This window comes from Lissotriton vulgaris, chromosome 12, assembly GCF_964263255.1.
Source record: "Lissotriton vulgaris chromosome 12, aLisVul1.2, whole genome shotgun sequence".
Lineage (NCBI taxonomy): Eukaryota > Metazoa > Chordata > Amphibia > Caudata > Salamandridae > Lissotriton > Lissotriton vulgaris.
The window spans coordinates 39,938,361-39,950,999 of NC_141700.1; the positions used below are offsets into that span (position 1 = coordinate 39,938,361).

The 12,639-nt window shown below is 46.3% G+C and overlaps 1 protein-coding gene across 2 annotated transcripts in view; it reads left to right on the plus strand.

Annotated features, from left to right (window-relative positions):
* INSR (insulin receptor) overlaps nt 1-12,639 on the plus strand; it is a 310,896-nt gene that overhangs the window by 224,063 nt on the left and 74,194 nt on the right. For both annotated transcript variants that reach the window (XM_086946970.1, XM_086946971.1), the window contains exon 3: nt 11,553-11,874. In XM_086946970.1, the coding sequence (XP_086803096.1) occupies nt 11,553-11,874 (322 nt within the window). The remainder of the gene's footprint in view (nt 1-11,552; nt 11,875-12,639) is intronic.

The window sequence follows — 12,639 nt, forward strand, 5'->3', positions numbered from 1 at the left end:
CTCCGTGTTCCAAGGAAGGACGCAGTCTTTTAAATTATGTTTTTATTCATTAGAATATTTGTACGCTGATGATGACGCCACCCAAAGTGGGTGAGGTGTTACTTCTTCATTTGAAAATACTTTCGTCACTCAGACTTACTCCTTTAATTTGGTTATTCAATGTAGCATAAAAATATTCTGATGAACAAAAATGTAATCACGTAAACACTTAGGCCCTTGGAACACAGAATGTGTTTCGACTGAGCCAGAGTCCATAAGTCTTTTTGTTCTGAATCTGTTTTGGTAGGGAGGTGGTACTGTGTTCGACTCTTAAAACCCCCATCATTTCCTCTGTCCTTTCGATCAATGGCCATGCATTTCGCGGTACAATGTCTCCAGATACTAACATCTGCAAGAAAATGTCTTCTGCCAATGGTCAATATTTTATATATCTTAGATCTTTTGTTCATGAGGTTTGTGGGCGCTCTCAATGATTGGTTGAGAGTAGAACGATGTAAAGAAAGTCCACACGATTTGTCCAGTGATAAGTCCATGCCCCTGTATATGACAGTTGCCACTGAAAACCTACAAGAGCGCCAAGAGGTCAATTGACGAATGCTGCACTACGCAAAAAAACTACAGAACAGATCACTGGTGGTGGTATACATCTAGCAAAAGGAGTTCTAATTGCACGTCAGTTGCACCCTTTTGAGGCTATTGGATCAAGCGAGGCTGCTTCGGTCAGATCACATTATACCAATGTTCAGACATATCCCTGCTTGTCATCTACCTCCGTTCTTGGACTGTTCCAACCTTGGTATTAATATCTTACCACCCACAGTCACCCTGCACCCATCCACGCATCGGAGCAGCCGGACCAGGTTGGGCTCCTGGATCTGGAGCACATTAGGGCACGGTAGTGAATTTGTCGGGCCCTCACAACCCCTAGTAGACGATGGTCTGTTGGAATCCTGCATCCACGGAGCCAACTATATGGAGGTGGCAACCTACATGGAACCCTTGCAGCCCACTGCTGAGTGACCCTCTTCTAGACTGGTGCCCCCACACATTATTTCATCATCATTCGGGAGAATTAGGTGATCCTTCATAATTGGTGAGGGAGCTTTTATTTGTCCCTAGGATATCCGTAACTCACACAGTTGTGGAGCCCTGACCCGCACAACACTGGGTGGTCCTTCAGACACAGCTGTGTGCTTCCCACCAAGCCGAACAAGGCGACCACTGCCTTATATAGAACCATGACTGTTGACGTATGTTGTCGGAAGACTTCGCTGTCCTGACTGTGCATCACAACCTTCCTCAAAACAACTGAGCATTACACCCCCCATGCTACGACTCATTGATCATGGACGTAGAACAAATGCTGCATGAACCACGCTCTGTGTGATGACATAGACTTGTACAACATTGGTGCACGTAGCACACCACCTTCCCCGGTCCACAGAGGACGTACAGCAACCACACACAACTCAAACCAAACACAACACTTTTATACTTTTATATTATTGGCGCAACTGTTTGACTATGCACCTTGTACAGACATTACCTCACCTGCGACCTACCTCCTGTTTGTTTTTTGACCTACCTATGTAACTATTCACCTTGTACCTATCTACCTCAACTATGTAACTATGCACATGTACCTTGACTATCACCCCCGTGCCATTGTAAAGCGCTCTGATATCTGCAAAGATCTTGTTCGCGCTATATAAAACTTTCAAAATAAATAAATAAATAAATAAACTCAAACCAAACATGCAGGTTTGTCTGGGTCCCGCACTGGCAAGTGGCATCTCTTCATTATACAAATGTTACAGAAAATAAAGTACATAAAATACATTGAGTGCGGTATTCAAGTGCCTCTTTTTCACTCCAGCCTTTGAGGTGTAAAACTGGGCAGAAGCCTTTATGTAGAAGTTTTTAAAAGCAAAAGCCCAAGGGAACTCTGGTCTTACTCTTTCCCCACCTCTCCCCCTAAAAAAAAAGTATTCCATTGTGATCTCATTTGATTTTTGTGAAATAATCCGGTATGTACAAGCGCCCTCCAATTTCAGATATTCTGAAAACATTGGCAGCCAGTATACCAGTGCTTAATTTGTGCCGGTGGCTTTGGTGCACGGCACCTGCACTTAATTGTCAAGACCGGTGCTTGTGACAGTCTGCCACAAGGTGGCACTGTCTGGCTAATTTAGAGAGGACCACAACAACAGGTAAATTATTAATCCAATATACCCTAAAAATTACTATTACCTGCCTCCCAAGCCGTTCTTAAAGCTTTGGGGGCCTATAATAATCCGAATTGTTACACTTGTAGGGGGGAGATGGTTGACATTTGTGTTGGTGCTGTCCTTGGCAGCACTGGCAGGGGCAATGTGTGGTGCAAGCTGCAGTGGCCTCCTGACGAGAGCCCTGCCACTTATTTTGTTTTACAAATTAAGTGAGCCTCGCAGTATGTTTATGTTGGTTATGGGGCTAAGAATGTATATTTTTAGCTTTTAGTTTTTTAGCTTTTAAACTTCATCTGTGTGGAGCAACCTGTCGTCTTTTTATTTTAAATGCAAGGATTGATGTCAAATCCAATTTTACCCTGGACATGCCAGGCTCCTGTGACCGCGCGGAGCCCTGCTTTGCCGCAGTGAATCAATAGCATTCTCTTGGTGTGTGCAGCGCCAGGGGCGGAAGTGACGGACTGTGACATGCAGGAACATCCTCGAGGGGCTGTCGCACTTCCTGCTGAAAAATGGCCGCTCACCCTACGCAAAGCAGCAGGGAATTCGGGGCGAAGTGTCTGCGGGTGGGGTGTGTTTACATCTCTCCTGTTGAAACCATCAACTTGGGGCCTTCCTGAACGGCTGTTTAATTCCCAATAATTCTATCCTAATATGGTTATTGTGCAGAAAAAATATATCCCGACTTTATCACAAAATACTAAGTTGCTTTAGTGAAGGTGCAGAATAATAATTTTTTTAGCATCATAATAATTGCAGGATTTCAGATGGAGGCAGAGTTTTGTGTCTTAAACGTGTTCAGATTCATAGAATAGAGGCCGAAAGCATTTTATGTTGGCTTTGATCGTGTGGCCAAACTATGTCCCGGAGGGCTGCTGTATCCATGCCAAATGTTCAGGATGTCAACATAAAATAAATGTGCCTATATTAAATCTAATTGGCACTTGTATTCTTAGCCTGTGGTTTCACTGAAAACCTGTCATGAAACCTGCCTTCCAGATTTACGTGTCCTTTGTCTGAGGTTGTCAGGTTAGCAAACGTTCATTCTGAGGTTTTACATTTAGGGCTGCTTGTCCCTGATCATGGAGAACATATTGCATTCTAAACATAGGCTAGAGGAATTTGGTTCAGGAACCTTCAGCCATTGGCTGCTTTGACTCGGGAACCTTCAGCCATTGGCTGCTTTGACTCAGGAACCTTCTGACATTGGCTGTTTTGGTTCAGTTTATTTCATCCATTGGCTGCTTTCACTCGGGAACCCTCAGACATTGGCTGTTTTGGTTCAGCTTATTTCATCCATTGGCTGCTTCGACTCAGGAACCTTCAGACATTGGCTGCTTTGGTTCAGCTTATTTCAGCCATTGGCTGCTTTGGCTCAGGAACCTTTAGGCATTGGCGTGAGACATTGTCAATTCCATGGTGGACCAGCCCATAGGGTCATCATCTTCTTTCTATTGGCTGTTTGCTTGTATCCTTCCATCCCAGTTGGACTGAATGAGGGGCTATTTTACATCTGGAAAGCACAGTATTATTATACCCGTAAATTACTTTTACCAATTCAGTTCAATTGTACTTATATGAATTCTTTTTAGAAGGATATATATATTTTAAATTCAGGATACATTTTTAACAACTATCGATAGGTGTCCCTGGGCATTCTTTAACATTTAATTCATTACCTGTTTTTATTTGTGATGAGTATTTAATCTTTCCCAGAATTAACATTTTAAATTGTAAAATTCTTTGTTGATACCCAGTAAGACATCATTTATTGACGTTCAATGTCCCGATTCCCCCACCTCTGCATACATTCAATTAAATCAAGTTTGGCTCAACAATAATTTCTGTGGCCACATTTGTATTGCTATTGTGGGGCACAGGGTCAGAGCTGATTTGCATATAGCCAGTGTCTAACCCAGGGTGCTGTGGAGTGCAAAAAAAACGATGGATTTAGGCCCAGATCCTTGTACTGGGGTAAATGTATGACATTGTTCTACATTCTGTCCATCAACTGTGTTTTTTGCTATTGTGGTGTTAAATGTTGTATTTGGCAATGCCCTGTAGAAGTATGGTATTGTAAGGTCTGTTCGGTTGTGCTCCTCTCTTTCTCAGAGGTTCCTAAGATAAGGCCAGCGGGCGTATGCAGGTGAAATAACCATGGTGGCTTGCTTAGGAACCTGCCACAGATGATGTCCAACCATGACAAGCAAAGAACCTCGCGGCACCACCTGTTTCACTCCAACCCTCGAAAGGCGTGTTTAGTGACCTATGTTTTTAATGCGTGAATCGTCCCTCGCGGACATTGTGACTATATACTTTGTCGAAGGCTTGAATCGGACTGTACAAAACACAGCACATCTAACAAGAATTGGTCTGAAATATAGGCAGATGCCCTGTGATCGTAGAGCGCCCTAGTGGGCTGTACCATTTCAGGCCCGCGCCGATGCTCCACCCACGCCACATGGTCCCACTGTTGGACCGGGTGTAAAATCACATCTTGTTCCCACCTGGAACGCGTCCTAGCCACTAATGATAGTTCTTCAGGTTGAAGAGCATAGGCCAGGAGTTCTTCTCCTAGTCATTTCTCTCTGCAGGTGTGATTTGTTTTTAACCATGTTTGCTTTTGTGTGGTTTTACCGGTGTCTGAAAAACACAGTTACCATAGTGATGGAAATGCCAACATCCCTTGCTGCGTCATGCAGAAAACTGAGCTGAAAGCTAAATGAGATTGGGTATTTTGTGCGCGGTCTCCCGAAGCCAAGGACTTTCTAAGGGAAAGGGATTATGCTGCGGTCGCCGCCTAATACCTGAACGATTTGGCTTGATATCTGACGTGCTGTCGAGGAATCTCTTTCCAGGTACGCTCCAAGGGAGCTGGAAAAAATCCAGGGACCGTTACCATTGGTTGGGGTGCCGATTACCTTCAAAAAGTGAAAATATGCCTGTTTGCAAATGTAGGGAACAAATTGGCATTTCCAGGTAGTCCTGAAAAAAAAAACCTTGGAGGGGATCCAGAAATCAGGGTTGGTTGTGAATTGAGAAGATAGATCTCCCGGTGGTCGGTAGCTCAGTGTGGGAGCTTCGATGCGAGCTCCTCTTGAGCTCAACTTCAAGCGTACGTATATAACTCGGGCTCAAATTTGGCCAGTGTGGTTGCTGGGTGCTGTCTGGCTCTGCCTGTGGTTTGGCCTTCTTAAGGAGCTGAGAAGCTTCTTAATCTAGAATGTCTACAAAGACCTGTTCCCTGCCTCTGAATGTTCGACAGCTGGTTGGCATGCGTCACCCACGGGCCTTGATGCTTGATTCTAAATTTGTTAGTCGATTAGTAGAGAGATTTGTTATTGATGGTAATTTTAATTAGGAAGGCACTTCTTGAGTGTATTGTAACCTACAGAAATAAAAATGTGGATACAGTTATTGAAATGATGGGTGATGCTCGCAGCAAGCTGGATGGTACAGGTACTCGCGACTAATCCTTTGTTGCTTGCCGACTGTCGCTGAGCTGCGTGCGGCCCGGCATGTGATCATGTTGACATCTGAATCCTCACCATGGTCACCTGCCATGATCCGCCGTGAATGGGCACAGCGCAGATAATGGCACCCGATGTTGTGACTACTGAGCCCGCGGCCTAGTAACCCTTTCAGTGTGGATGTGCCAGTACATAGCCCAGAGGGTGGTGTCTGACCTTGTGATTGCTGATATGTCAGCCCAGTAGTCGACCATGTGGCGGAACAGTGCAGGGTCACAGTGTGGGCGTGGCTTGTGTCGGGGGGGGGGGGGTGATCGTCATTTCCTCAGTTTGGCCGCCATTTTTTTGGAATGTTTCTCTAACACAAAAGGTTCCCTGTGGCTTTGTGGCCATCAGTTCTTCGGCTGAGTCGCCTTCAATATGCTGAGGTATGGAGCCGAGAACAGAAGGGGCGGTGTGAGGTTGCTAAATCGGCCTTTAAGCTGCAAAAATGGGATTCTATGGCTTACTGTCCGTAGAGAGCTAAACCCCCCAGAGTAAATAGTGAGGATTTCCTGACTGGTGCATCCAAAATTCCCAGCGAAGCCCTGGCGCTCTATGGCGACGAGGTGCCACGGTGAGAGAGAAGCAATCCTGCGACAATGCAACGACGTCTGGCGGCCACTGAAGACGTAGTCTGGGGCTATCAGTGCAGTCACAATGGGGAAAAGTCCAAATGAACAACTTTTGCGGTCAGCAATGCACACTTTGGGTCACTTTGTGTTTTTTGTGCTTACCAATTTCAGCCTTGTATAGATTTGGTTCTGGCCATGAATTAGCTGCATTAGGATTGTGCGAGGTGATGTTAACTTTTGTGGCTATGGTCATGTTCCAGGATGGTTGTAGTGGGGTCAGGGTTAGGACTAGGGATATCTGTAGGATTGGATTAAAGATCAAAGGCTGGATTATGGTTTGGGCCTGGGTGGCTGTCGTTTGACCGTGAGGTTTGCAGTTAGGATTGTGGTTGAAGTTAGTGTGAAGGTTGGATAGTCGAAGGGGTTGGGCTGGGTTTAGTTCCTCCAGGGTTTGGAATGCAGGCAGGGATTTTGTGGTAAATTGTTCCCCTTGTGTTATCTTTCTTATTGTTATCCATGACCAGTTTAACATTACTCAGACTGTTTTCTGCATAATTAAGTTTCTGACCCCACCCCCTCCCCCGTGACCATGGGTGTTGCCAATTGGTTGCTTTTTAAAGATCTTTTAAGATTATTTTCTTTATAAAATTATTCAGCATCTCCGCAGGTTTGATGAGCGCGGCATTGTCGGCCGGCGTCTGGTCGCGTCTTCAGGTCAAAGACGGGCGGCATTGACTATACTTTGCTATATTAACTATTGTTTGTTCCTAAATTAAGATGTACTGAAGACGCTATCTAGTCTCAATCGCGAGTGGTGGACTCCTAAGGTTAAATGGAAAAAAACGCTTACCAGGCCCCACCATAAACAGGCTTACCATATTCTGGTAGGGTATAAACATTAGTTTGTTTACAATCTAAATTACAATGACAACAAAAGTAACATTATATGCTAAGTCATACAACAGGACAACTTATCAAAGCGTTAGAGAAGTAGTAAAACCTCAAGCGGATTGTATACTTATCGGTGTTGGAGGAGCAGCGAATGAATAAAAGACGAAGATGAGATGGTGCACTGGATATTTATAGTGTTTTCACGAACATTCTAATGTTTATGATGTAGGAACATTCTTTAAAGGGCTGCATGTTGGGGCAGTAAATAAGTCATTGCATAATGGTAGCCTCCGGTCTTGTAATGAAATCGTGAAAGAAGCAGCATTGCTCTGCCCTCTGAGACGCGTGTTGGACACCTCAGCTGTAGAATCTGCTGCCATGAAATGAATCTCGGCTCACCTCCTGACACAACGGTTCCCCTGGGCACCTGAGTCCTCTTTATTGGCTGGGTGTAGAGTAAATACCCTGGTGGCCCGCCATGGACCACCAGATTTGGCGGCCTGCCCTTGGCCACCAGATTTGGCGGCCTGCCCAGGGCCACCAGATTTGGCGGCCTGCCCTGGGCCACCAGATTTGGCGGCCTGCCCTGGGCCACCAGATTTGGCGGCCTGCCCTGGGCCACCAGATTTGGCGGCCTGCCCTGGGCCACCAGATTTGGCGGCCTGCCCTGGGCCACCAGATTTGGCGGCCTGCCCTGGACCACCAGATTTGGCGGTCTGCCGTGGGCCACCTGATTTGGCGGCCTGCCGTGGGCCACCAGATTTGGCCTGTCGTGGTGTGGCCTTCCACGATTGTGGTAATGGCGCCAGCCACGGGGGACGCGAAGAGGAAAACAGGCGCTACCTCTGAAACTAGAGGCGAAAAACGTGATGTGGCGACCTCAAAAAGTAAAGGAATAAGAGGCGTTTATGTAAAGTAGAAAACTACAGTATTGTGCATACGTTTTAGTGGGAGCGCTTGGAAACTAGACGCCTCAGAAAGCAGGTCTTTGTGTGTGAATAGATTTTGAGTGGAGGGCGACCTGCTTTTCTTTTTCTCTCTGTGCTCCTTGTTGAAGATATGGATATGCTACCTCTGAAAGGCCAGCTCTGCTGGGGCAGAGTCAGTCGCTTGCCTGATGACAGGACACTTTGTTAAGTGTTGTGTATACTTTTCAGCAAGCGGGGAGGGCCGCCCTGACCCGTTTGTAAAAGCGCTTTATAATGTAAACATATTTACTGCTCCTGCGGCGCCAGCGCACTTGACAAACAGAAGCTCAGGGCGGCTTTAATGTGAATCTGGCCCCGGTCCACCGGGGTGGGGAGGCGGGGGGAGGCTGCTAGGAGCAGCTGAACGTTCAAAAATGCAAAACGTGTCTTTCTGCGTATGGCATGCGCCTGGAAACGGGCGTCGCGGCGTGTACGTCGGCTCAGGAGTCGTGTCAGTGTCGCGAGAGGGGCTGAAATGAACTGGGTATGTCCGCATTGGGAGACCACGGAGCAGGATGGCAGGATGGTCCCTAATCCGGCCATCAGCGCCTAGAGGCTGTCCTAAAATGACAACCAGCGCTTAACAAACCACCTAAATGATGATAAAAAAATAAAAAGATAAACCCGGGTTTAGTATTTTCAAGCTGAAAAGCATGTCTACTACTCTGGTGGCAGAATGAGCAATGTCCCCAGGACAGGCAGGGGTTGCACAAGTGCGCCGGAAGCGGAAGCTGTGTTGTTTTTTGTGGTTGTGCGGGGATGCTTTGCCCGCCAGGTTACCAGGAAGGACGTATTTATTCATTCACATTTTTGGAGAGGAAGTGCTGCGCCCCAGGGGGTGTGATTGGAGGTCACAAACGCCACGGGTTGTTCGCCCACAGGCTGCAAACGTTTTCTTTCTCTAAATAGCGTTTGCTTCCAAAGTGTATTTTTGCTTTATTGAACTGTAAACACCACGTTAATAGTATCTGCCTGCACGCCTCACAGCCATCTCAGAAGGATGGATGAAAGGCGGAGCAGGCCCCACTGATGGTACATACACACGTGTGACCAGCGAGTTTAACGCAAGTCTTTATAAATGTTGCTTTAGTCGATCCTATTTATGAAAACGTATGTGCTGTATGATGACGTCACCGCGAGTCTTGTCAGAGGATGACGCCCACATTTTAAGTTTTACTGAAATAATGGACAGCAAATGAAGCCACAACAGTCAAATCAGCAAAACTACTTGAACAAGTAAATGTTTGAAACTTTCAATGCATTACTTTGCTTTTACACTATGATATGAAATATGTTTTCATGTTTTTTTGAATATTTTCACATGCAACGAACCAGCGTGCCTTTCGATGGATGTTTATTGTTTTTTAAAGTTAAACACATTTGTAAACGCCCTTTCTCTGTTTTCTAAAGCTTACGTATTTAAGGGAGGGGGGGGGGGGGGTGCACATGTAAACCTCGACTCTACACTCTTTTTTTACCAGGGTTAGATTTTGGGTTGTTTACCAGGGTTGACCTTGGGCTAAAGGCAGTAGGGTACGGTTTCAGCCGGGGGTCAGTAAAAAGAGACCCTTTCTAAATATTAAAAAAACAAACTATGAAATTAAAAAAGAAATAAAAAGAGGGATTGGCCCACCAACCTGACACTTAATGGACTTCAATTTAGTCGGCCATGCACGTGTGCGAGATGCTGTCACTCACAACGAAGAGAGCCGGTGACTGAAATGGGCGGCCCTTTGCTCCACATTGTAGGCTGGGGGTGAGTGGAAGTGAATTGTGTTTCATCGACCACCAGCCTTTAAACTGTTCAGTAACTCCTTCTCTAGGATTTTAATAGCTTTGTGTTAAATTGTGCTACATTGTGTTTGTATTTCTGAAAAAGATATTGTGCGTTTTGAAATAATTGGAAAATAACTACCAAAAAAAATAAAGAAAAGAAAAATATATAGTTGATATATGTGATGTAAAAAGAGTACATCAATTGATCACAAAAAACTAAATATAATAAATGAATGTCTTTTTTTTAAGAACGAACTGTTGTCATAATTTGATCAGCAAATAATCTCTAAAAGAATTGTTTTCACATAGATTAAGGCCTGATCTATATATTTTCTGTGAATGCACCATATATCTTGCAGGTAGCTTGTTCTCTTACCCCATTTAGTAAATTGTGTATTACATGCCAATGGGTGAACAGTGTTGTCCAGAATTTCCATGATTCCTGCACATGCATATGTATCTTTAATATGAATGCTCTGGAAAACATGAGGCTGGTGACACGGTTAAAGTTGCCTCTAGGCCAGACCTAAAAGTCCGTGTTGGATGCCGGACCAGACGGCCTCCGTGTTGGTGCTGGGGCGGGCACGCGCTGCCATGCTGCTTCCCTGGCCTCGTGCATCTCTCCAGAGTTGAGGCTGGGCTTGATTCACGCTTGATATGTTCTAAGGTCTATTGGCATATTCACCCTTTGAGTATTTAATCCATCAATGTATGGAGAACGCGGGATGCCCATGACTTCCCTGCCTGGTCCATGGGCTCCCGGAGTAAATGTACTACTTCTGCATCGTCATTCTGGCCAGTACCAGTGACATCCCCTCATACCCCAGGTCATGATGACTAGTTCAGCCCAGGGCTTAATTTGTTAAATAATAAATGCCAGGGCCCTGACCAGGAGCCCACTGCAGCTTGCACCAGCCATTGCCCGTCATCGCTGCCGATGACTGTACCAAAACAAGTACAAATCACTGCTGTCGCCTGCAAGTGCAACACTTCAGATTATTCCAGGTCCCCAAAGCAAAAGGACTGGCTGGAGAGACCGGTATAGTATTTTTTTGAATGTATATTGTATTCATAAACAACCATTGTTCGTCTCATCTCTAAATTAAATGAGCAGCGCCACCATGTGGTAGAGTTTCATAAGTGTGGTGATGACAATTAAGTGCTGGTGCAGAGCACCGGAAACCGTGGGCTCAAATTAAGCACTGGTTTAGCCACACACATTACTCCTTATATCCACATCTGCTAAGGCTCCTGTTGTACACTGCTCAGCCTGGGGTGGCTGACAACCGCTAGCGACGCACCTCAGTTATGTGCGACACCAAGCAGAGTTGACGTACTAGGGGAGGAGCGTGAGCGTGTATCTGTAACCCTTGTAGCCTGTCTTTGCTTGACTAGTTGATCAGAAGCCATGGAGGTTGAATAAGTAGTTGGCCTATCCGTTCTCCCGGCCAACGCTGTATCGGATATTAGTTCCTGTGCTGGCGCATTGCATGGTCCATTTCGGCGAGCATTGCTTTTGAGAGCGTACTCTGATCGCTTTGTGTTGAATTTCTTTCATTGGATGCTGGTTAATGTTCTGGACGTCTCTCTCTTCTTCGTTCACAGTTTGTCTATCTGAATGCAAGTCGCATGGGTGCACCCCGGATAATCATTGTTGCCACAGTCAGTGTTTGGGGAACTGCTACGAGCCCAACAACCCCAAGAAGTGCGTGGCTTGCCTCAACTTCCAGTACAATGGCGAGTGCATGGAGAAGTGCCCGCCGAACACCTACAAGTTCGAGGGGTGGCGCTGTGTGCCGTTCAGCTACTGCCAGGACCTTCACAACAAGTGCAAGAACCTTCGTAAGCCTGACTGCCACCAGTATGTCATCCACAAGGGCGAGTGCCTTCCCGAGTGCCCGTCCGGGTACACCATGAATTCCACCAAGTAAGTAAAGCATGGCGCGAGCGAGCATCTACATGTGGTTGGCCTTGAGGGCGTAGCGCAATGAGGATGAGTTCTTCGCTGAGTGCCCATCAGGGTACACCATGAACTCTACCAAGTAAGTAAAGCATGGCGCGAGCGTGCGTCTACATGTGGTTGGCCTTGAGGGTGTAGTGCAGCAAGGATGAGTGCTTCCCCGAGTACCCGACCAGGTACACCATGCGAGCACCTACATGTGGTGAGCCTTGAGGGAGTAGCGCATTGAGGACTAGTGTCTCCATGAGTGCCCATTCGGGTACACCATGAACTCCACCAAGTAAGCAAACGTGGCGCGCGCGAGGATCTGTATGTGGTGAGCCTTACGACAGTAACGTAGTGAGGACGAGTGTCTCCACGAGTGCCCGTTCTTGAATACCATGAACTTCACCATGTAAGCAAACGTTGCGCGTGCGAGCATCTGCATGTGGTGAACCTTGCTGCAGTAGCACAGTGAGGACGAGTGTCTCCACGATTGCCCGTTCGGGTACACCATGAACTCCACCAAGTAAGCAAACATGGCGCTTGCAAGCATTTGCATGTGGTGAGTCTTGCGGGAGTAGCGCAGTGACGGTATTGCTTCTCAACACTGTCTTACTTCCCTGCAAAGGTGTTTTTATTCCTTAAGCCCTCCATACCGGACGCCGGTATTTGCCAAAAATGACAGTTTATCAAGCAAGCGCGCTCCAGAGTGATAACTCAACATTCGATGCACAAGCTAGCCCCCTAAAT